Consider the following 25,237-nt stretch of genomic DNA (forward strand, 5'->3'; position numbering starts at 1 on the left):
GTTTTTATTATTATAAAAGAAACTAAATTAAAAGATGATGGCTTTTTTACAAAAATAAATAAATATTATTATTATTATTATCAAAGAAAACAAAAAAAAAATAGTCTTCCATTTTATTAGTTCCTTCCTCGTAAAAATGACACTCTTCAAATTTTATTGATATTCGGGTTTTGTGTAATTTTCACTTTTATACTTTAAAAATAATATTATTGTAATTTTACAAGATTTTAGGGTTTATAAATCCTCTCGAGAAACATCTTTATTCATTATAGAGATGTTGATGTTGAGATTTTTAATATTTTTTTTGGACACCTAATATTTTTATAGCACCCTCCTAACAATCTCTAGAAAAAATTCAAAGAAATCAATTCTCTCTCTCTCTCTCTCTCATAATTGATTCTTTAATATACCTAATTTTTTTTCTCTAAACTCTCTTGAACAGTCTTCTTCATCTTTTATGGTGTCTATAAAAGTTGTAGACCAAACCATTAACACTATGAAGAGGATCAGTGAGAACTGAACTAGATCATAAGAGGTCTTTTTTAATACATATCTTATCTAGATCAAACAAAAAATTTAAAAAAGTGAAAGAATTCATTTGATCTTTCTCTCCTCCGAGTGATTAATTGATTTTTTAAAATTTAAAAAAGGCCACAAATTGAATTTCATTGGTTTGTGACCAGAGACTGGATAGGGCTTCCACTTCCCAATTTTTTTGCGCTTCTTAGAATTTTAGGGTTACGATTGAATTTTCTTAGTTTGTTCTTCACAAACAAGGTAAGTCTTGTATCAATGTTGTACTTCTTAGTTTGTTCTGAGACCAACCCTGGCATCTTCAATTAGGGGTGAGCAAAAAAACCGGAAAACTGATTAAACCGAGAAAACCGATTAAATTTTTGAAAAAACCAGCCGGTTCGGTTCGGTTTTATAAACAAAAAACCAAAAAAACCAAATCAAACCGAACCGAAACCGACAAAAAACAGAGCCAAACCGAAAAAACCGAGCAAAACCGAGAAAACCGAGCCAAAACCGGAAAAACCGAGCCAAACTGGTTTGAACCGGTTTTTACCCTAAAAAACCGGTTCAAACACTGCCCTGCTTTTCAGTACATCAAAATGATCTGAAAACATCAAAAACATATTAATTTAAAACAAAAAAATAAAAATAAAATTTTTCAAAAATACTTCCTAACCACAGCGTCAAACACTGCCATGCTTTTCATTTGAACTGTTCATTTTAAATTTGTGCTGTGTTGTAGCCCACAAACTTTTGAACTTTTTTTTTCCTATTTACCTCTTTGATTTTCATTTCAATTGAATTCTACCTAATCTTTTCCCTTTTGCTGCATCTCTTTTTTCTTCTTCCTTGATTTGTGTCAATAAGGCTTTTTTGGTTTGCGTTCACTTTAAAGAGATACTGATTTTTCACATTTTAGATCTTGCTAGCCATAATTTTTGGTGGGGCCCATCAAAACAAAACTCAAAAAATACTTAACCAAACATTTGTCATTATAGCTGACCCTCAACCACACACTTGGCATTATTTGACAGTGTAGTTGCGGGTGCTTTTCAAATAACTTTTCGTGCCAAAATACATGCCAATGATGTTTTTTCATTTTTCAAAAATTATTTTTGAGATCAGCACATCAAAACGATCTAAAATGTACAAACCATATTAAATTTTAGCAAAAAACAAATTCAAATTTTTTGAAAACATAGATTAAATCGCGTTCCCAGACACTATGGTTTGTGTTTTCACTTTGAAGGATGTGGGCTAGGAAGAAAAGGAAAAAAAAGGTATTCTTATTGACATTTCAGAAAGGTATTCAACCTTTTCTGCACCTTACTCTTTTTGTTTATTTATATTTTCATTATTACACAATAAATTTTAAATAGATTTAAGAAAATGTCCTTTAGCTCCCCAGCATCCATCTCGTTTCATTTAATTAAGCTATAAAATAATTAAATTAAAAAAAATTTGAAAAAAAAGAGTAAATAGTTAAGCTCCATAAAAAATACCCCATATATCTTAGTGTAGAAGGTAACTATTATTGTTGTTGTCCTCGTCATTGTTTTTTTTTCTTTTCTCTATTGCATTTCTTTCTATTCTATTTTATTTTCTTATTTATTTTATTTTAAATTGTATATGACAGGTTAATATGATCATGATCTCGATTTTATTTATGTGTTATGACAGATTATATGGACATGAGAAAATACAATTTATTTTTTTATATAACATCTTTGTGCTTTCTAATTTGGCTCTAATGGCCCAAAGTCAAAGACTATGCCATTTTAATAGTTTTTTAACCTAAGATTCAAAGACAACGTATATTTTGTTACGTAAAAATATTTTTCTGTTTTATATTTTTCAAGTTTCTTTATTGATGAGTTTATCTTCTTTTGGTATGATATTGTTAGAGTTATAGGACTTAACACCATGCCTTAAAATCTAAAATAAAATAAAATATTGTGGTTCTTTTTATAGATTAATTCTTCTTTGTGGTTCTACCTAAATTTTATAGACTACGTTTTGTTACGTAAATCTTGCCCAAAAAATGCAAGGAAATTATAGACGAAACTAAAACATTATTGTGGATTGTAATGGTGGTTTTTTTTTTTTAAAATAAAATATGGTTTCATAGACTTAAAACAATTAAAACTTTAGATACTAGATTTGAAACTTAAATAAGTATTCGAGGATTAAATTGGATAAAAGGGGAGAAAGTGGCTAACACGGCGTGATGATCACCGGATCATTTTTTTATTTTTTTAATTGAATGTTTTTTTTTTTAATTTTATTCTTTATTTTTAAATTTTTTTTTATTGATAACAGAGATAATTATAATTTTATAATCCAAGTTGTAGGTATTTCTTCTTCTCAATAATTCCAATACGGCAGTACATCGCGGTCTTGGTTTTTTTTTAAATATGTCGTCCAAATGCAGCTGAGAGCTATAGCGTTCCATCTCCTCATACAAGTGCTTTTAAGGAGTGAAGTGGCAGGCTATTAAAAGCTGTTAGCTTCAAGATAGAATAACAGAATTAAAGAAAAAGCACCATTAATATTATAATAAGTTGTATTCGAGAAAGGATGGCAAAATGAGGCCTTTAACTAATTTATAGCTTCTACCTGAAATGGGAAGAAGAAGATTGGTTTATAGCTCTTCCAAGCATGAAAGTCATCAAAAATAGTATCTGCAAAACTAGATATAATTAACATAATCCAATGAACCAGATCAATTCAAATCTGGCTCAGCAAGGAAGAGATTCTGCAGCCATCATATGTAGTTACTACAATTACAGCTACAGGAACTGCAAGGAAAAAGCTGAAGATAGTTTGGTTAACTGAGCTCGTCTCTCCACATTAAGAAACTGCTACGGTTTTGATTACCATTCAGAATGTCAGGTGAAACGACAACATTCTCTACAATTACATTGCCATTGAAATCAATTCTGTATGAGACATCCATTCCTTCCAAAATTAAGTGGTATGTTACATCCCCAGAAGGATGACAAACCTGGCTGTTTTCATTGTCCGAAGCTTCTTGATCTTGGTTCTGGTTTGAATCAAGAGCACTATGTGGTGCTTCCCCATTTCCAGTCTTAATAAGGGGATCATGTGGTTGATTTCGTTGAGATATTGATCGAATATCCCATGAAAGCACCTGCTTGATTAAGCATTGAAGTTCATCTGGTGATGCATAGAGCGACTTCTTTTTCTGAACAAAACAAAAGCACGGCTATCCTGATCAGGACATATTAAAAGAACAAAAAGTAAAAAGAAAGACCAAGGTAGAGTTTCTAATATGGAGGAACTCATTTTGCTCAATTAATATTGCACCTTTTTGCAACTGATCACTCAACATTTAAAACTTCAATAATACATGGTTGAAGAAAAAATATTATACAATGGGAACGACAGGAATAGTTTTCAGACAGTGAGAGAACTTCAACATGGACATTGTTAAAAGTAAACATCTAAAAACAAGTAATTAAGTCACATAATCTATCCCTAAGGAATCAATTGCAATGAATTTCCATGGAAGAATTGCTATCAAATTCAGATCACCAAAGATTTAATAGAACGGATTCATGTTTGGTTTTTTAATTCGTAATTCTTCACTGTTCACATAAGTACTCCAAAATCAAACATCAAAACGGTGTTCATGTTTCTCTCTATCAAAGGTATATTTCACTATTCTGAAACGAAGAAGATGGAGATGATTTGGGCGAGGAGAATGGACACCGGACGCTTTCCAATTTTTTTTTAATGTTGTTGCTCCATCCTAGACTGTCTATTACAAACAACAAAAATCATCAAGGGGCCACATTTTTCTCTAGTGCATCCTTTCTCCTGCCTAAAAAAGAATCACATTTTTCCAAAATATGCATATTTTTCCTGAAATAAGTTTTATGTTTTTCTTGTTTGATGAAACATGCCACACTTGTGCCATGCTCACTTGAACTTCGGTGTTTAGAGTTGCAATTTGGGGCTTTGATAGTAGGATAATGAAGGTAAATGTGAAAATGTGGTTCATTGACATTTTAATTGTTGTAGATGGTTGACCTGGATGGAGGCCAACAATAAGAAAGGTTAAACACTTCCAAGTATAAAAACATAGTTGCAGGACTTATTTGTTGCTTTCCCTAAATTTATTTATATAAATTCATTTCATTGCAATTACTTGCACAACCTAACAACCATGGATTATCTACCCATTCGATTCTATTATTTGCAAGGACTATAAAATAAACAAAAAACTTTGATTGTTGTCACTTTAATCATAAGAGAAATTTTTTGAAGTGAGATGTTCTCTGATTTAGCACCTTTTGGGCTGCTTCTCTCATGTGCTCGATCAGTACCTCTCTGTAATCTTAGCCATTTATAGATAAAAAATTCTCTTGGTGAGACATTACTATGATGTTTAATTTGGCGGTTAGTTCTACCATAATAGACTGCTATGGACGAGGTAATTTAGCGAATTGTAAAGATGAACAGATAGTAGACAACATAGACAGAGGAAATGGAAAAATCCAGAAAAAGAAAAGAAACCCAAGCTAATCATATGAATTTGAAGATACAAATGCTTAATATTTCAAGTAGTTATGAATCACTTACTGCTGTTTCCCAACAATCAGATAGTGAGGAGGAGAAGCCCTCAGAAAAGTTAACAGAAGCTACTGCTAACATATTGTCCACCTGTACAAAAATTAGCCATTATTCCAATGTGATAGGGGAACAAGTGAACGGGAAAAGGACAAGCTCAAAGAGAAAAACATGCATCAGACTTGGGGAGTGGTCCTTTGAGAAGGACATGCAGCATTACTTCTTATTTATCTGGAAATTGTTCATCAACATAACCTTCTATAGCTCTAACTTTACAGCTTATAGTATAATAATGCTTGCTGCAGCTGTCACTTTCAAGAATCAAGACTAGGATTTTATTATAGGAAATAAATTCACAACATAATGCATCGTCATTTTCCTAAAACTGCATTCAAGATTAAAATATGGTAAAGTTGTATTGTGGTATTACCATTACCCACTCCGGCACTGCTGCCCCTTGGATGCTATCACAGTATGGTAGATATGGTTTGATGTCTAGTATTGGCTGTTAATAAAAGTAGCACAGTGAGTACAACAAATATCATGGAAACCACGCATATGCATTCTATTCAGGATAATGCTAAAAGAAAGAGGAAAGATATCAATCAAAGGCAGCGTGACTAGGAAAGAAAAAACATGGGAAACTTACTGTCCCGTCAACCAGGTCAACACCAGATAGAAGAACCATGTTTCCTTGTACAGCCTCCACCTAAAGTAAACAACGGATATTGTTACTAATTGTTAAGTAAAGGAATTTCCTTCTTCTGCAAGTTCTAACATTTCATTAAGAAAAAGCACCATGCGGTGCAAGATTCAGTGTGACACTCTGAACATGAGGATGAAATGCATCTAGTTTCCCAGAAATCTTTTATTGGTGAGAATCGAATAAAATCCATAAATGCAGGAACCAAGGGAGTGCTGCCCATTTGCACAAGTAAGAAAAAACAGGAACTAGTTTTAAGAAGTTTGATTATTCCCTTCCCATATCAATGAGCCTTGATATTAATCTACCCCAATCTAGATACATTTATTCTAATTTTTTCATCAGCATATGCAACACAGCTAGAAGCATGTAAAAAAAATTATCCTACCTTTGCAACAGTGAGCCCAATAGGGCATGGGCGATGTGGAGATCTTGTAGCAAAGACTCCCATCTTTCCTCCTTTCAGTCTTGGTACTCTAACCTATCCAACCAGCCATACTTTTGTAGAAACTTCATATAAGAACAATCTTAAATAGAAATCAAACTATACAATATATCTAGTAGCAACGGTTACCTTAGCCTTAAACTTTGATCTAGACGGATGCTTCCATAACTTCACCAAATCTGTATTCAAATGAAACACATATATAATCCAGCAATGAGAATATTCTACAAGACCCTCAAGGGATGCTGGAGGAACCCGAGCTGAGTCAAAGACTAAGCATGCCCTAGCAAGAGGTACGAGTAAGGGTTGCCTTGGAGTCCCATTTCTGCACCAATAATGAGTGAGTTGGCTTCTATTCATGAACAACCATTTGCAAAAGCATAGATAAATGCACAGACTTTCCAAGTTTTTTGCCTGAGCTTGCGTGCATAAAATGTACAAAATTTCAAAACAGGAATTCAACTTGTGTCAGCATTAAGCATAGGATTGGAGAACAGAACAATGTGCTCAGTATACAGGATTCATAATGACAGAAATCAATCATGAATTTGGACTTCAAATGATGGACTTGGTGAACTTAGGAGATCTAAAAGGGAGACGGTCAGATACGCAAAAACAAAATCGATTCTTTCTTAACAGGAACCATTCAGATATCAAAAACCAAAATGAAAGTGTTTCGTTACAATGCAGTAAGAAAAATTTCCTGTTATTTGAGTCTGGGAGAGCGTTGAAGGGATGCAGTATTCAGAAAAGTTTCTGCTTTCCATGGAGAACAGCAATGGCAGTTCCGATTGCTTAAGTAATCAATGAAACGAATCTCTTGTCTACTTATATACTTCTATTCCTCCTAAAAATTATCTGAGAGTGTCAATTTGTAGCTTTCTTGTACCCTTACTTCACTTGGTTGCTGTACCACATGAAGAATGAATAAACAATCTCTAATTTGGATCACCGAGGAAGATTACCTGGTTGAGAAGCAAGACTGAACAACTCCAATAGGGGTCATGGGATAAGAAGCCTGCTCCAAATTCTCAGACTTGGGTTGTGCTAAGGTCTTCCTCAAATCCTACAAAACCAATAAGGAGCACCAATTTTATCAATGGTCACAACAATAAGACAATATAATAAGAGAAAGGGCTCAGTATAAAAGAAGTGCATAGATTAAAAAAGAGACCTGTTGGGCTCTAATTCGACCTTGTCTCTCAGCAGCACTTTTTTGCATACAAGAATTGAGAGAAATCTCAAGTTCTTGAATCTTTGAATACAAAACTTTTGATTTCTTTCTACAAAAATAAACTGAAAGAAAGAAAGCTTCAGTGTACAGTCCACACCTAGTATACAGTAAATTCTTAGAAGACATGAAAAGAAGGGAAGAGTACGAGAGATAGCTGCTGTTGAGGCAGAAAGAAGTGCAAGTGCCACAGTTATGGTGGTTGTCACAGGCAACCATTTTGAGTTTACAGTAGAACCCATCTTCTCAAAGTTTTTGCGCTCTCTCTCTCTCTCTACTTAAGCACTGAGACCGCCTGCCTAGCCTAGGTTAGTTTTACTTGTGTATGCACAAGTACAGTGGATTCTGGCGTGTTGTGGTTTGGGCCGAATTGAAAATAATCTTTCATACTGTGGCCTAAACTAAGTTGTAGAGAATAAGGGAGCTTTGTGTAATTAGCGGAACCCCTAATTAATGGAAATTAAAATCAAGAAGCTAATTTTCACAGAGTCTCTGTTTATTTCTTTATTTTAAATTCCAAAAGACTCGTAGCTGGGTAGGGTTTTTTCTTGTTATCATTTTTTTTCTTCTTCTTGAAGTGAAAAGATAACTATTAAGATGAATGACGACATTAAACAAAATTATAAATGATTTTTTTTAAATATTCAACACACACACTTTTTTTTTTTTAATCAAAATAGTTTGTATCAATTCAGAATAGAGGTAACATGCTCGTGATTTCAGGATTAATGGGAAAGGGATGCCTTGAAGATCGAGCACACACCAATGAACGAAGAAAAGTGACAACAAATCCCTAAGATGCCAAAACAATTCGTTTTTCGCCGTAGTAGGCCCAGAAAACAGAACTAGAAATAATGCACGGTCTGATATTAGAAGCCTCTGCAGTGTCATCCTCGACTTGAGGCCGTTCTAAATAAAAGACTCCAATGAAAATGCCATGTAAATTGTATTTTTTTTAATTTTAAAAATTTTTTATTTTTATTTAAAATAAATTTTTTTATATTTTTATATCATTTTAATGTGTTGATGTCAAAAATAATTTTAAAAATAAAAAAACTTTATTTTAATATATTTCTAAACAAAAAACACTTTAAACCGCCACTACTACAACAATTCCGAACACACCCTTAAGTAAAATTTGAAATTATTATTATTATTTTTATTTGAAATTAATTTTTTTATATTTTCAAATCATTAAAAAATATATATTTTTAAAAATAATATTATTTTAATACATTTTCAAACAAAAACAAACATTTTAAAAAATAACCTCAAACTGAAAACATAAGTGAATCTAAGTCACCAATGTTTGCTTCCTTGTTGAGGTGACAAAATTAATGGTTCACTTGACTCCCTATCCAGGAGTTGCAGAAGAGGCTTGAGCTTTGATCACAAGCAAAGTAGCATCTGTATGCTTGACTGAACCATGGCTGCACCAACTTGTGGATCTACTTCAAAGGATCAATGTTTGAAACCTGTAAATTCCAAGCCATTTCTAAGCCTGTCAGAACTGCCCATATCCACCTCAGCTGCCAAAAACACAGGCTCTCTTCTATGCAAACCACTTCACCGAGCACCACATTGGTGCCTGATTAAGCCTCCTACATCTACCATACTGGGTTTACCCTACAAGCCCCCTCGGTAGCCTAGTTATTTTCTTTTCTTGATAAACCAGAGGAAATATTATAAATAAGGCACCAAGTAAACATTAATAAACAAAAACACAAAAGCTTGGACAAAAATGAGACCGCGAGTATCAACACAAAAGCTAACACAAAATGATGAAGAAACTAATAAAAGAAGACACTGACATTGAAGAGCCTCGAAAATTGTTTGAGCAACCTAAACCTCCAAAAACACTAGGTCAACAAAAATAATCAGGAGCATCCTCATTCAATTAGAAACTTCTCCAAACATCACCCAGGTGATCAAGAAGCACACTAGAGAAATCAATGACAGCAGCCCGCCATCAAACCAAAGATTAAACGATACCAGAATAGAAATGGATACAGACAGAGATGCTATATTAGTGACAGAAAAAGTCTAGAGACATAAAGTGCATGAAAACAAGCAGGATTAAGATGCATTGCAGAGCTCCTGGAAATTCAGCAGCGGAAGAGTTCCAGCAGCAAAAGAGCACATAAACTAACAATCTTTAGACCCAAAAATCAGCAAACTCACAGGAGTAGCCAAAAGATGCCAGAGAAGCCAAAAGAGTAGATCCAACTCTAATGAAACAGCAGTACCTTCCTTGCAGCAGAACTGGGACAAGATTAAAGCAATCATCAGAATCAAACCTAGGGTATAAATCAGCATTTCTAGCAACTCCTAGTACAGCAAGATGGTCTGCAAAAAAAATTGGCTTCAAGCTAGACATGACAGAAAAGACTCTCTGGAATGATCTTCCTAAAGGGGAAATGGTGAGAAACACATGATGATACGTCCAAGGCCAATCCGATTCTTTAATAAGCCAAACTAATAACAATAGTAGTCCGATTCCACCAGAATCAAATAGTGAAGTAGCAGATGATTTAAAGCAGTAATCACTAAAGCCTTGATGATGGCAGTGACTTCAGCTAGGTTTGAAAACCACAAGAGCAGGAAACATACCAAGGATGATGCCGCTGCAATCACATAAAAAATTAGCAATACTATCAGCCCTGAAAAAAAAAATGCATCAGCATTCTACTTCATCCATCCTTTTTGCAGTTGTTGCTAGCCAGTAAGTCTATATCCTTTCTTGTTGGCTTCAAAGAAGTTAATAGAGTCAGCCAGCTTTACTTCTGCAAAAAACCTGTGAAACTTGAAGACGGCTAGCTTGCTATCCACCAGAATATTGTTAAATATACAACCATTCATCCATCTCCAATCTTGCCAGCTTGTGACTTCAAAGATGAGAGCCCAATCTTCGACCATGGCCTTGTCACACACTTCTCTAAGCTTATAATACAACCATTCACTATGATCCTTCTAAAAAAAAATAAAAATGTGACCTTGTCCTTCTCATCCAGAAGACTGCACCAAGCACTTGGCCAAATAGCAGTCCCTACGCACATGTTCTCCTCTTCACTCATTAGTAATGCACAGGTGTCAAGTAACAGGGTCTGTTAGATTCCAGGTTCCTCTAAAAGCTCATTTGTTGACAATCTCTTGTTCTGTATCAGCCAGGAGATATAGAGAATCTTGTGTGGCCTTTTCCATTTCCAATCTAACCTCCACTTGTACCTTGAGTTACTCCAGAAATCTCCTTCAAGAAGGTTATAAGCAAACTTGACAGAGAACTTCCTATCGCCAGTTCTTTCATGGATTTGTCTGTCCCTCTCTTCAGCTCTGTAGGAGAGGTTCATGAGTAAATCTTCAGAGCAAGATCACAAGGCACCAAATGGAAAACGTGTTCCAGGCCTATTCTCCAACAGCACCAACCCACTCCACTGCTTTAGAATACCAACAAGCTTCTGGGATAGGATGAAAATTCATTGTCAGCAATAGGGCCCTCTATCTCAACCCATGTATCTCACCAGAAAGTGAATATTGCCCCTTCCCCACAATCCTACTAGTGCTTGCTCAAATGTTTACTCAAGACACCCAAATGCCCTTCCACAGGTGAGAATCACAGCCTTTGACCCCAGTCCTACCACGGAACACTTTCTTGGTAGTTACTACTGTACTTATGCATTGAAGCCCTATCCACAGCTCCATTTTATCATGAAAGCTAATTTCATAATGCCTCTTATTTCATCATGGAAGTTTCAGCACAAGGCTACCTATTTCTTTAACTCCAGACCTCTGTTTCCCTTAGGCTGATTAACTTTATACCACTTAAGCAAATAAATCTGCAGTGATTACAAGGTTGCTTTTCCTTAACCCAAACCTCCCATTGAACTAGAACTAGACTGCTTTCATAAAATATAGTGCTGCATGCTTATCAAGATCCTAGTGGGATTGCTCTAGATCAAACAATTTGACATGATCTATGAAACTTCAAAATGGGTCAATATCTTGATAAACACAGAATCAAAATAAAAATGACCAGCAAAAATCTTGGTTTGAAAAAATAAAACCATAGATCTAGATGTTGCCCTAATTGTAATCTAGACCTAGAAATTGATTGAGAATGGAAATCAGTTAAAGCCAAAAGAAAACCAGTTATCAGCTCCTCTATACTACAAAATACTATTTCTGAATGGAAACCCCAACAAATAGTATTTCCCAATTGAGTCACCAGCATTTATTGTAGCAAGCACAAGGACCTTCCCTTAAAGCTTTTCAAAAACAGGTTCATAGGATTGTCATCAATAAATTTAAGAAACGTTTATTTTTTATCAGTAAAGTATGATCCTATAAATAGGTTATGGACCACAAGAGAGAGCACGAATGAGTTTGAAACTAACCAGCCTCTGGTTCCATGACCATCATTCACTTCAAATCTCACATTGTTTTCTTCCAATGATTAATGACTTGCAACACTAAAAAGAAACATCTTGTAATTTTTTTTAAAGTGTTCTTGTGAGAAGCGGGTCTATAGTTTTATTTTGATGAGTGCTTATTGACCAGATTACAGACTGCAATGATACCAATCAAGTAAAAGCAATTAACAAATCATTATTGAACTGGAATAACAGTAAATTACAATAGCACACCCAACAACCAGATAACACAGTTGAATTGAAAAAAAAGAAGAAGAAGAAAAGAAAACAGAGAGAGAGAGAAGAAAAAAGAAAGCAATAATACCTAATCAGATTCAGAAGGCATTACCTTGCTTGGCCCTTGCATGCAAAGAAATTGAAACCGGACTCCCTGGTGCCTGTGACCATTGATCTGTTTGTAAATTCACCCAAAAGCTAAAAACAACAGAAGATTAGAAAGATCCTCTTTTCCTCAATCAAAGAAAAATCCAATATAACCACACCAAATCAAGACCAAAGTGATGAGAATGCATTCACACTTGAATTTGGGCAACAAGGAGCTGGTCACACCCAAATCCTAAAATCTACTTAGCATTTTGCAATCCTCACTGCCGTTGATACCACCAGTATCGGAGCTAGAACCAGGCTGTCTCCCCTGCAACTTGAAGCTCTCATCGCTGCATAAACTGATTGTAGGAAAACTACTTGCTACCAGTAAAATCATAAGCCTTTGACATATTCAAAGCCTTCACTTGGAACTCCCAAACAAAACAAGCCAACAACCGGTAATTTTGCAGACTCAAATTTCTCCTCAATCATACACTATCAAAGTAAACAGAAGTACCAATGAGATCAACAATGCAACATGCAAGCATACCCTGCTGCCACACCAATTTGTATGTTATTTCTAGGATAAAGCATGTTCATGTTCTGTCAAGGGTGCACTAGGGAAGAACTCATCGAGGAGATTGGTCTGGACATAAAAAAATCAGTACCCGTTATGGCTTGAAAAGGTGAAACATAGAGATATCAAATGTTAGAATTCAATGTTTCAAACCTCATAATAAGTTCAACACTGTTGCAGAACATAAAAAGCGGCCCAAAATCATGAAAAAAAAACTCCATTTACTCTTATCAAAACTTCATAACAAGTGCCAAAAAATAAGTGCAGAACTGCCAGAGAAAATATGATGCTCTTATGATATAAATTATTCAAGAAGCTACACAATTCACACTTAGACATCTCCCTCTACAGTGCCACATACAAAGAAAAGCACAAAAAAAGCTACTTTTGTAGCCAAATTCAATTCAATAAAGTGTACACCCCCCCCCCCCAAAAAAAAAAAAAAAAATCTTTGATTATCAAGTGCAAAATAATTAAAACACATACCACTAAATACAATTGCATACAAAAACAACACAAAGCAAATGTAGAGTACTCAACCACTGCAACCCTCCAACTCCAGACTTAATCTCTTCTCTAACACCTGGAGCAGACGACAGCATTTTCGGCGAATTCTCTGGTGACAAAGCACTGACAGGCGGCTGTGCATTTCCCATATCAGTATTCCCTGGCTTACTAGTCAACACAGGATTCCTCCCAAAAATCTCTTTAGGCAAAAGCACTTTCGAAACACCAAAAATGACAACAGGGTTCTGGTCAAAAACAGTCTGCGTAACAGACGCCTGAACAATCCCTGAATCAATCGCAACTGACCCATTAACCCTCGAAATATTCAGCGTAAAACTGCCAGCACCCATATCTTCAGTAGCCAATGTAGGCTGCACAGGATTAACGATAGACTCCAAGGAACCCAGAGGGTAATAGGAATGCAAGACATGAAATTTTAAGACATCAGCTTTCTTATCAGCTGGCAATGACTGTAGACTGATAGCAGTTGCCGACAGATCTGAAAAAGCAGAATCTGTAGGCACAAAAAGAGTTATCCCAGCTCCTCCTTCATCAGCTTCAAATTCCTGTACTACTCCAGAAGCAGATAACAAAGAAGCTGCGACCAAAAAACTGTGGCCATCAAGTAATGCTTTAGTGATATTCAAACCCAATGTAGGCCTTGTTTCTGATGCCATCAAATCAAAACCATATGGGACTAACAGAGAATTCACTGAAATTATGGAAACATTGTAAGGAAGAGTCATTATCAAGGACAAAACCGTGGCGTTTGAGGAGGAAAACGGGGATGGAGAGGAGATAGTGATTGCATTTGTTACTGGGTTTCGAGTGATGTTAACAGAGCCAGAGTTAGAGGAGGCACGGCCGGTGGTTTGGAAGAGGGTGGTAATGAGGGCCCCAGAGGGGGGAACTTGGTGGAGGTCGGAGGAGGAGAGGTATTGGAGGAGGATGTGGTAACGAAGGAGGTCGGCGAGGGCAGATGGAGAGAGGCGGCGCGTGAGGTCTAAAGAGGAGGAAAGATAAGAATTTGGAATGACTAAGAGAGTAAGGGCAGATCGGTCAGAAAGGTCTGAGGTTAGAGAGGGTATGGAGGTGATGAGGGAAGTGAAGGAGGAGAAGTCAGGGAAGGAGGAGAGGAGGGCTGTTAAATTGGTTATGGCTAAAATTGGGGTGGTAGTAGTGGTGGTGGCGAGGAGGAGGAGGAGGAAATAGGTTAGTGTGGTTGTTGGGGTAATATGGGAAATGGCTGGATTGATTGGTGCCATCCCCTTGGGTTTACCTTTTCAGGATGCAGCAGAGAGAGTGAAAGGAGTGAGAGAGAGTGAGTGAGTGAAGAGGATTGAGAGTGATTTTGATGTAGAGCAGGAAAATGTGTTTTTTAGGAGGGGAATGACCAAAAGTTTCAATCTTGGGGGGGTTGGCTAAATTAGGTTTTTTTTTGAGGGGGCAATGCATAAAGTTCTGATCTTTGAGGGGCCTTTGTTTACAATATTTGAAACTAAGCTGAAGAGTAACCTCAGCAGTCAGTCAGCGGTGCCCCCTTTCTTGCATCACTCTCTTCTTTTGAGGTCTGTAAACAATTTTTTAATACACCTCTCTCTCTCTCCTCTCAAAAGTTTTTTTTCCCCCTTATTTTCATGGCATCACTGTATTAGGTACGATTGCTTCTCTATTTTATTCTGTCATGCTATTTGATTAATCCATAGTGGGTGCTCTTCTTTTGCTTCTGTTATGTTGACTTTCTTTCTTTAGGATTCTCTCTCTCTCTCTCTCTAATTGCGTGTTTATGTAATCCTTGTATGTACATATGAAATTGAATTGCTTTGAGGAAACCTAGATATAGAAACAGAAGTTCATAGAAATGTGGAAATCATTTAGGAGCACTGTGTTGCTTCTTTTCTTGTTTTCTTTGATGATCTTATTATTGTTGTTTTGTATGTCCAATTTCTCTGATTTTCGTGGCCCCTTCAAAGTCAATCATGAGTTCTTGAGTTCTAACACTATCAGATTGCACACCTACCGGCAATTACTTGATGACTTTCATAAGCGTCCTAGCAGGTTGTCTTTCCCCCCTTTCTTTTCTCTTTATCTTTGATTTGTTAAACTGATTGATGTTGATGCTAGTTTTAGTGCTTAATTTGATGAAGTATGCCCCTACATTCCTGCACCCAATTGTAGAAAGAATCTACTTCTCAGATATATTCTATTTGCCGCAAGTTTTTAACATGTTTCCCTTGTTTAGAACAATCACAGTGAGAAACTATTGACAGAAACAAATTGTACTCTATTATTGTCATGCACACCATACGTGGGAAATTAATGAAGTGATGGCTTACTTGAAACCATGAGGGGCCCGTAATGAATGTTTATCACGGCCAAAAAGAGTACATTACAACCAAAATGTCAGAGATGTTCACCTAGGGCAAACGAACACAGAGAAAGAGCCAGCATTTTTTCTTTTTCTTATTATTTTTGTTGCTGTTATCTTTATTTTGTTCATTGTAAATGGTAATGCTATTTCCTCTATACATTTGTTTCTGTGCTTCTGTGTGCTTTTTTAGTATTATTCTTAAGACCTATAAATGTTCCAAGTTCTCTTCAGGAAGGTCACTGGAATAAACACAAATTATACGGTTCTGCAGCCAAAGATTTCAAATATGAGCAAAGACTGTCACAACTGGCAGCTAGTGAAAGAGGAGTTCACATTTCCTGCAAACTCTTCTCCCTTCAATAGCTGTCATGCCTCTACCATTGTTGAGGTTTGCCATTGGAGTTAAACAATCTGACTTCAAATTCTTGCAGCATGTCTTCACGAACAGAGCTTTTTAATGTTGTGCTGATCTGTGCTTTGTGCAGGTTGATAAAAATCACTTTTTGGTAGCTTATTTTGGAGGTACAAAAGAGGGAGCACCTGATGTGAAGATTTGGATACAGACATACAAAGTAATTATTCTTCCTCTGTCTGTTGGATCACTTTCTGATTTAATTGTATGCCACTTATTGATGATGCATCTAATTTTTCCAAAAAGTTTGTTTTCATGACTGTAAACTTGTAGGATATGCTCTTTAGTATTTCCTCCCCTAGTAGTATTTTATTGTGCTCAAAAGAAAAAAAAAATTATTAGAAAGAAAGGAAGACTCAAAAACATACTCCAAGATGAAGAAGAAAGATCAGAAAATTCAAATTAACAAGGGTTTCAATACTTCTGCATAGTTGCTTATGAGATTATCCCTAAAGCCGCTGTTGTAGTGCTCAAAGGAGACCAAAAAATTATCAAACAGTGCTTCCACGGAGATACTTGGGAAGTCTTGAACTCAACTCCATTCAAACACACCCTGCAAGGAATGCAACCTCAAGGTCTTATGATCGTCCTTCTGAAAACATTCAATTAATCAATAACTAGTTCTCCATCTGTCTTGTCATGGGAAATCCACTGTTCTCTACAAATCACAAGAATCTTGTCCCACATATATCCCAAGCCAGTGAGCAATAGAAAAATAAATGGATAAGTTTTGTTTCAACACATTAAATTCTTCTTTCCAGTAGTAAAGTTCACTTCCTCTGTAAAATAAGTGGCATCAATTAACTGGTCGTTAGATTCAAAAGATTAATGCAAAAAGGCAGTGTTAGGAAGATCCTGGACATATTGATTGATTCATTAACTTCTACTAAGCCCTCTTGACTTAGTCGACCTCCAATCACTTCTGTAAGTAACTGATTCTTTCTCAAATTACCTGTTATTTTGCCTCTTTGGATTTTAAGATGGTTTATCTCATATGAGTGGGTATCTGATGTGCAGGATGGTTATTGGCAATCACCCATCATCGTTGATGATCAGCTTGATGTTCCTATGTGGAACCCTGTGCTATTCAAACTGGCATCAGAGGAGTTACTTCTGTTCTATAAAGTCGGTCAAGAGGTCCAAAAGTAAAACTTCCAGCCTCAATTGTTTTCCATTTAAACTGTTAATTTTTGTAGTCAAGCTTCCCTAAATAGTGTTCAAGTGTATTGGTTGTTGCTAAATTCATATGTTTTCATCTAGGGGTGTTGAGTCAACAGGCCCTACAGCGGCTAAATCTTTCATGCATTCGTGTGTCTTAAATGATTTCCAAGAGGCTCTAGTTGAACACTAGTCAGAGATATAACTTGCCCTCTTTGCTATATAATTACCACTCAGTTTTGCAGTTACCTGCTGTCTGGGGGATGCATTTGTGTTCTTATCATAGTAAAAAAAATTGAACTTTTGGGATGTAATTTTATATGTTAAATTACATTATAAAGTTCCTTTTGGAAATGATAATAGATTTAGCTACTAGCTACTGAGCACTTGTCTTGCTTCTACTTTTAACTTGCTAAATCTCAGATGGAGTGGATGCATGAAACGGTCTTATGACAAAGGTGTTACTTGGTCAAAGAGAGAGCAACTTCCTCCTGGCATATTAGGACCGTCAAAGAATAAGGTGTGGTTCTAAACATCAGAATATATTGTCTAATGACTCAAGTACGCTAGTTATATCAGCAACAATGAAGCTTGATTGTTGCTATTATGATTCCCTTAAAATAAGTGATTCCCTTGTGCAGCCAATCTTGTTGGAAAATGGGCTCTTGCTCTGTGGATCATCTGTAGAAAGTTGGAATTCTTGGGGTGCATGGATGGAGGTTGTAACAGCTCATTTGCTTGAGCACTTGGAATCTAATGCTGTTTTGGTATTGACATTTGACATATTTTTGATTTGTGTGAATAGGTGACTGCAGATGCAGGTAGGTCATGGAGAAAGCATGGCCCAATATACGTTGAAAATACATCTCTTAGTGTGATTCAGCCAGTACCATTCCAGACTGCAGATGGGACATTTCGTGTTTTATTGCGTTCGTTTGATGACATTGGAAGAGTTTGTATGTCAGAATCCTATGATGGTGGTGTGACCTGGGGTTATGCAAAACCCACTGAACTCCCCAACCCAAACTCAGGTTAGTATTCCAGAGTTGGAGTGGCAGCTTGCATCCTCTCGTGGTGTTATATAAATAGTTTGTTAATGTTTAGTTGAATAAATGTATCTTAATCAGATTATGAAAATTATATTTAGCCCATCTTAGTTTTCATGGTTAGCCATAACAAGTGTCAGATGTCTATCACTAGACATAATGCAATATGCATTATACTCAATCATATCATAGGCAATTGTAGCAAGAAAGCTGGCTGGAGTTGCTGTTAGAATCTTCATGCTTGACTTTTAATGTATCCAAGACCTCTCTCATTCACATTCGACATCTAATTTGGAACTTGGAATTGACTCTAAATATGAGAGGAAATAAAATTTGAGTTTCAACCAAGAGTAGAGTTGCCTCTCTCAAAATGCGACTCGCTATTGTTGAAGCACACAAACTCTCCCTGTTAAATCATGCTTCTTCATGAAAAAGTGCACACCATGCTTAACAATTTGACGCAGTTGAGAACAAGGCATGCCACATTCCGCTTTACACACCATTAGGCATAGGCAAGAGAACCCTGAAGCTGTTGTTGGAGCATACAACCTCTCCCTTTTAGATCTTGTACCTTTGGGAAAGAGCACACTCCCTGCAGGAAAATTTGACTTGTAGTTGGGAATGAGTTATGCATTGTTTCACTTTTGCACACTGTAAGACATAGGCCAGAGAACCTGAATCCCACACAATAGTTGAGTGAGGTGGATTCGTAGGACTGTTAACACCATCAGCTCATCAACTACAGCGCTGGTTGGGGCTTCTTTTTAGATTATAAGACAAGATTGCAATATCAATTTGCTCCTGCTTTCTTTTCTAAAACTAGAAAATGCTATATCAAGAGAGAGAAAAAATGATCATGATCCCATGGTTTCTACCATCTTTGCTACCTCATATAAGTTGTGGTTGACACACTATGTTTTTACATTAGGTATTGATGGGGTTAAACTAAAAGATGGTCCTGTCTTGCTTGCTTACAATACAATCTCAAGGGGCGTGCTTAAAGTTGCTGTGTCCAAAGATGATGGTGACTCTTGGCATGATGTTGTTACACTGGAGGAAAAACTGGATATGGAATTCTCATATCCAGCGGTTATCCAGGCTAGTGATGGTTCTGTTCACATCACTTACACATACAATAGGACACAAATTAAGGTACTAACATGATATGTGCTGTGGAAAATGCATTCAGTTTGTATAAAGCCTTTTATTCTTGCAACCACTTGAAGCATCTAGAAAATTTCATCTTGTACTTCTATTTTGCAGCATGTGGTCCTTCAACCAAGTTGATGCTAAATAGATTAGTAAGGAAGCTAAGAAGGTATTTCCTCTACCAGTTTCTATAGAGTGTAACAAGTTTATATTTAAATGTATGGATATGCTTTCCTATATGCATGTTTTCAGTAATTCAAAGCATACAAGTATTTTCCATGTCTGAAACAAATTATGATCCTTGTTTTCTCATCTGTTTTCTGTAATTATATTATTATAATATTTTCATCAAAATTGTAAATCCATTCTTGTGCTTGCAACTCACCCAACAAGAATATGGTACACAATTTATGCTTTTTGGTTTTTGTTGGTCCAATTATTGTCACAGCTGCCACTGTCCTTGTGAACCAGTAATTTGCCGATTCGCATAAGTTTGTGCCATATATATTGTTGTTACCAGTTTAATTTTGTTAAGATTTCTAGCAGTAAAGTTTTTGATGTTTTTCCTTTTCTGTTTTAAACTCATTTGATTTATCATCCTTAGAAATGATGTAAATATGACCTATATAGTCATGATGTATTCTGGACCTTGGTTGCCTGTACCTTCATGCTCCTGTTGTGTGGTACTTTGTAGGTTAATCTTCTTTTGTTAATCTTGTGTTTATTATGGAATTCTACATCTGCGATAGTCTGCATTTGATACCACTAACATTTTCCAGTCAAATACATTAATTAGACAAATTCTTATAGCTAAGAAAAGGCTTTCATAGGATTGGATATTCAGACAATATTTTATTCAGGACTTCTGTAAAGCGGACATTACTCAAAGCTAAGAAAAAGCAATTTATCATGTGTAAATCCTCTGAGAATGGTGGATAGTTACGTAGATTGAAATACTCCGGCAACATCTCCCTGTTTTCTTTAGACATTATTATAGGCAAGTGGACAGGCATGGATGTGAATTCACTAAATCTGATATTCTGAATGAGCGTTCTAATCATCTAAATGCCACCATGGCCGTCATCATATGTTATGGAGGAATGATGGAGAAGAAATGCTGAAATATAGGTAAATAGCATCACTCTTTCCAGAAGAGACATTTAAACAATCTCTTATTATAACAGACGCAAATTTTCTATGACAAATTACTCGGTTGAATGATGTAGAATGTCTATAACTTGTGTATTTCTCTCTTCCAATCTCCTTTCTTATTTCTTCTGGGTGGAATTGGTTTATCTCTATTTTCCATGCCATAGAAAATAAACTTGGGATTCATGGTAGTTCAGCATTGCTAGTATGGGTGAAGTAAATGGTGTGTTCAAGGTCTTGTTATGAAGAGAGATATGCAGGGACTCAGGCAATTTTGTACTGAGTCGTCGAGAATTTTACAAACTCCAGTCATTTCATTTGGTCATGTGATGTAATAATACGGTCTTCTAGATCTCTCTTTCTTCTAATAATCACTTTACATAAAGAAAAATGCTTGGTATGGTTGTTCGTAACAGTGCAATTTCTTGTTTGTTACTGACGTGCTCAGTGAAATAATACACGTTTCTCCTGTTGGAAAAGAGGAGTAAATGTCAGCTTTCTTCTGAGTGTGATTAGTTAAAAAGCAATAAAGGAGTATCCTGATCCTAACTTCGCAGTTAAAAATTTGCAGGCTTAAGGGAAGAACGCTATGTGGTGCTTATGCAGCAATCCCATGCTGCTCAAATATGAAACCCTCTTTGACCATTACATGGATGAAAAGCTTGTGCACAACAAAACCCCACAATGTCAAGTGTAGACAATGCTCAGAGCCCTTGCAGCTAGGATATGGAATCCGTGATTTTGCAATGTCGGGGACTCTTGAGAAGAACACGCGTCTTTTTGTGATAATTTGGGGTACCAGATACAAGTTTTCCGCTTCTGGTTAGCTGGTGCCCGTTTCTCTATTGATTTAGTACTTGTAGAGCCAGCTTTGTCATGTTATTGCTTTCGTGCCTGTTATATCACTGTCATCTTTTCACTATTGACAATTGCCTTTTGTTCTGCCATATTTACTAGGCCTTTCATAACATAAACCATACTAGCGATGCCATTTGTCCCTAGTTCAGCATTACAGAATCATGTGATCAAATATTGCACGTAAACTTCGCAAGGTTTGTGTTTATGTAATTAATAAAAGATGAAAAATTTCTCAGAAAAAAGAACAAGCTCGTGTTTTGGAAGGTCAAAATCCATAATGTGCATGATGAAAACTCACAAAGATGCAAGAAAGCTGGCAATGAAACGACTTCCCGTCGATGCATGGATGGCCAGAACATAGGGGCATTGCCCGCTTGTTGAATGCTCGTAGTTCTTGCTGCTTGAAAGATTAACCTCATCAAGTTATTGTCTTGATCTTTGGCGATCCAGCTAGACAATAATATATATATCTTCTTTTGATTGATAAGAGTTAGAATTCCTCGTTTAAGTGTCAGTGTTCCCATCTTGCACTTGCATAGAGAAGATTTGCAGAATGCTTGACTTAATTGAGTAGCATGACTTTTCAAGCACTCCAAAAGTCACCCTAATTCAGTGAAACGTCAAAACGCGAATCATGAAATTCAGGATGTAGGGCTGTTGTTTATATTCCTGATGTTTTTCAGAGGTATTTTTAATTTGAAAAAGCATTCAATTGATATTATTTTATGGTTTTTATATTTTGATATAAAATCTAAAGAAAAAATATTTTAAAATATTTTAAAATAAAAAATTATTTTAAAAATCACAATAAACCACGATTACATTACACAATTTAGCTTTGTTTCTCAAATTATGAGTGTATTTTTAATCTAAAAAACATATGGAAAGACACTATAGTAATCTACATCTACATTGTTTTAGTGTCTTGTAAGGAAAACTAGATGATTTTCCCATTTAGTTTATATATATATATATATATCAGTTAAATTGATTAGACCATTCACAGGACATCATTACATTGACAAAATGCAAACTGCAATTACAGGCCCTACAACGTTATTGAAAACTTGGTCTCCTTCCCAGATTCGCTTTGGATTCCATGACAAACATCTCTTAGCTTGAAGGACTTGATGTAAAATAGACTGATCTTGCAAGTTGATGATAAAATTGTGCTTCCTCTTTCACACCCGATTGTCGGATCCTTTATGAACAATTCAATAGTAGAGTCGAACCATTAATCTTCAAAGACAAGAAGACCACTAAGTACTTCACCGCTAAACCATCTCATAATCTTAATGCCCTATTTATTTATTTATCTAATGTAATATTCATGGTACATTTTACTAAAAAAAACACATTGCCTAGAAAACTAAAACAATATAATTTCTCTCAAGTATTTACTTCGTTTATAAATGGAGGTTGAGAAAACTAGAGTATTTGTTTCATGTTCATGTACTCTAATTAAGAAAAAATAAATATAAATCTATGTGATAATAATACAGCAATGCTTCATTTGTGTATGATCCCAATGGAAAAACCATGAAAGTGGTGATTATACTAAGACTTTAATTATTATTTTTCTTAATTAAAAGTCAGAGATTGTCGTTTTAAGATCATTATATTTTGTTGTGTATATTTTATCAGATTTAAAGCACGTTATTTACTGCACAATATCTTCTATAAATAAACAAATGAAGCATTGAATTGAATAAATATCTTGTGGGGGGGCATGGACATTGAATTAAATAAATTAATGGTTTTTGTGTACATGTTTTTTTCAAATTTGAAGCGTTTTATTTACCTCTCAGTATACAATGATATCTCCTATATATGAATAAATAATTGGAGCATTAAGTTGGGCAGATCTCTTGTGTGGGTCACGGGGACTACATTAAATAAATAAATGTAGCATTAAGATCAACAAATAACCTGTGATTTAGTGGCAAATTAAGTACATGGTATTGTTGTTCTTAGATGTTTGATTATTTATAAGAGGTAATGCCAATATTTCAACAACTTTATGTGACCACAAGTGCATTACTATCATGTCGGCTAAAGTCTTGAGTTATGTTAATTACCTTAATAAACTTTCTACTTTAAGAAACTATTACAATATCAAGTTTAACTAGATTGATCATGTTTAACTAAATTATTATCCTCACCCGTCTAATTAAAACTTGTTGTATTTTGCACTTGAGGGTCTAGCTCAGTGGTCAACAGGTGAGGCTTGCCTTGCCCCGTCCCGAATTCAGCCCTCCATATGCACGTCTGTCACCCCCGCGGTGCCTTACCTGTTTACCGGGCTTGCAGGATGTTCAGTAGACCCAGAAAATAATCGTGGTGCACGCAAGCTGGCCCGGACACCCTGGATTATATAAAAAAAAATTGTTATATTTTAAATTACCAAGTTTTTAAATTAACCCCTCAAATTAAACCATGTTTAACAAGCATCAAGGCATATTGCTTTTGACGATGTCACTGTCATTCCCAACTATAGATATTTCTATTTCCAAAAGCATTTTGAAGACTGTTCTAATAATATGGTAAAATAATAATAATAATAATAATAATAATAAAGTTTTCTTTCCATAACATTTACCGGTGTCAGGCTCCTGAAAGTCCGAGACTCTCAGGACCTCAGATAATTTTCCAACCACTATTTCACTGTCCTAACATTCATTTGTACAATCTCTGTGTTTTCACTTTTTACACCGCGCTGTAAAAACAAACACGAGCTCATCAAAGAACCAACCTGAGCTCGAAGGCTTTAATTAAACTCCGGCGGCAATCCCGGGAGTTGCATGATATTGGGACACACAGGCATACGATGAAGCAGCTTTTGGCATTAAATGCTTCGAGGCTGGGTTATCTTTTCCTTCTCTGATCACTGCTATTTGATTCAAAGTTTTGCAGCCATTAAATGTTTCAAAAAGAGAGAGGAAATCGATGGCAGGAAGGATTCCAAGAAGAAAGAAAAAGTTGAAAGATGAGGTTCAGTGTACGAGCAAGCTAGTTAAAACTCTTTCTGAGTGTGAACAGCTACATTTTGTTCACGCTTTTGTTATCTCTCCATCAACTTGTTCAAAAGATGTTTTGTCCTTTGGCATATGCGCTCCCATGCTTTCTCTTCCTTTTTCACCTGTTCCTTCTGATGACATGAACCTTTCTGGGCTCGCCAGCTTTTTATACTGTTATACAGCGTGCATGTTTTGTCAATCTGAAACTTTTATTTCTGATCTTCTCCTTACATGCAGCTTCATTCATTGCTTCTTTTTTTTTTTTTAATTATTATTATGCTTGTCCCGGGGTACTGTTTGCGTTAGAATCAAAATATAATAAATTAAAACAATCAAAATACTGTGCTTAAAGCTACAGGTTAGTGTGTGTGTCTATGTCTGTGTGTGTGTCTTGTTTTAAACTTAGATGGAAGTGCGGTCCAAATGGATGGTTTGTGAAAATTAAATTTTTTTATTTTTATTTTTAAATTGTTTTGAAGAAATGATATTAAAAATAAATTATTTTAACAAATAAATTATTTTAATATATTTCAAAATAAAAAATACTTTAAGACACAACTACTATCATACTTTAAATAGGAGATTTCTTTTTAAAAAACTATAATTACGATAGCAATGGATACAATATAGTAAAGAACTTGCTTATATCACAATTGTTTCGTATTAGAGTTTATGGTTTTTTTTTTAATTATTTTTTTATTTAATAATAATTTAAATGATTATATTATTATTAAATAATTTTGTAATTTTATTATTTTTTATTTTTTATTTT

General features: G+C 35.5%; 3 protein-coding genes across 13 annotated transcripts; 1 reads left to right on the top strand and 2 right to left on the bottom strand.

Moving 5' to 3' along the window:
• Positions 1 to 3,181: 3,181 nt before the first annotated feature.
• LOC7461608 (uncharacterized) lies at positions 3,182 to 7,835 on the bottom strand. The gene is made up of 9 exons (XM_002325047.3): positions 7,637 to 7,835; positions 7,432 to 7,553; positions 7,223 to 7,323; positions 6,387 to 6,582; positions 6,201 to 6,293; positions 5,759 to 5,818; positions 5,540 to 5,614; positions 5,122 to 5,202; positions 3,182 to 3,721 (listed from the first exon to the last, which is right to left on the bottom strand). The coding sequence occupies exons 1-9, from the start codon at positions 7,728 to 7,730 to the stop codon at positions 3,344 to 3,346; spliced, it is 1,200 nt and encodes a 399-aa protein (XP_002325083.1). The 5' UTR covers positions 7,731 to 7,835; the 3' UTR covers positions 3,182 to 3,343.
• A 5,233-nt stretch (positions 7,836 to 13,068) lies between these two features.
• On the bottom strand, positions 13,069 to 14,705 carry LOC7493344 (fasciclin-like arabinogalactan protein 4). The gene has a single exon (XM_024589753.2). The coding sequence runs from the start codon at positions 14,568 to 14,570 to the stop codon at positions 13,287 to 13,289; it is 1,284 nt and encodes a 427-aa protein (XP_024445521.1). The 5' UTR covers positions 14,571 to 14,705; the 3' UTR covers positions 13,069 to 13,286.
• A 34-nt stretch (positions 14,706 to 14,739) lies between these two features.
• LOC7493345 (uncharacterized) lies at positions 14,740 to 21,564 on the top strand. Of its 11 annotated transcripts, none has more exons than XM_024589756.2 (11): positions 14,810 to 14,960; positions 15,279 to 15,363; positions 15,898 to 16,064; positions 16,162 to 16,248; positions 17,106 to 17,233; positions 17,670 to 17,766; positions 17,888 to 17,965; positions 18,052 to 18,277; positions 19,221 to 19,444; positions 19,556 to 19,610; positions 21,162 to 21,564. In XM_024589756.2, exons 2-10 carry the CDS (start codon positions 15,339 to 15,341, stop codon positions 19,577 to 19,579), a joined length of 1,056 nt encoding a protein of 351 aa, XP_024445524.1. In that variant the 5' UTR covers positions 14,810 to 14,960; positions 15,279 to 15,338; the 3' UTR covers positions 19,580 to 19,610; positions 21,162 to 21,564. The 11 variants fall into 11 exon arrangements, with proteins under 11 accessions (XP_052304904.1, XP_024445527.2, XP_024445524.1 ...); XM_024589758.2 differs by having other exon boundaries at positions 14,902 to 14,960; positions 15,908 to 16,064; XM_024589763.2 differs by having other exon boundaries at positions 14,918 to 14,960; positions 15,948 to 16,064.
• The last annotated feature ends 3,673 nt before the right edge of the window (positions 21,565 to 25,237 follow it).

The sequence above is a fragment of the Populus trichocarpa genome, chromosome 18 (genome assembly GCF_000002775.5).
Source record: "Populus trichocarpa isolate Nisqually-1 chromosome 18, P.trichocarpa_v4.1, whole genome shotgun sequence".
Lineage (NCBI taxonomy): Eukaryota > Viridiplantae > Streptophyta > Magnoliopsida > Malpighiales > Salicaceae > Populus > Populus trichocarpa.

Bases quoted from the DNA above. Each gene is read 5' to 3' on its own strand.
- LOC7461608 (XM_002325047.3), bottom strand. From the start codon at position 7,730: ATGGGTTCTACTGTAAACTCAAAATGGTTGCCTGTGACAACCACCATA. The intron at 7,324-7,431 runs GTCTCTTTTTTA...TTGGTTTTGTAG, and splicing joins GTCGAATTAGAGCCCAACAG to GATTTGAGGAAGACCTTAGC. The intron at 6,583-7,222 runs GTAATCTTCCTC...TTATTGGTGCAG, and splicing joins CAGTCTTGCTTCTCAACCAG to AAATGGGACTCCAAGGCAAC.
- LOC7493344 (XM_024589753.2), bottom strand. From the start codon at position 14,570: ATGGCACCAATCAATCCAGCCATTTCCCATATTACCCCAACAACCACA.
- LOC7493345 (XM_052448944.1), top strand. From the start codon at position 14,755: ATGCATAAAGTTCTGATCTTTGAGGGGCCTTTGTTTACAATATTTGAA. The intron at 17,234-17,669 runs GTAAAACTTCCA...GCTAAATCTCAG, and splicing joins GTCGGTCAAGAGGTCCAAAA to ATGGAGTGGATGCATGAAAC. The intron at 19,445-19,555 runs GTACTAACATGA...TCTATTTTGCAG, and splicing joins ACAATAGGACACAAATTAAG to CATGTGGTCCTTCAACCAAG.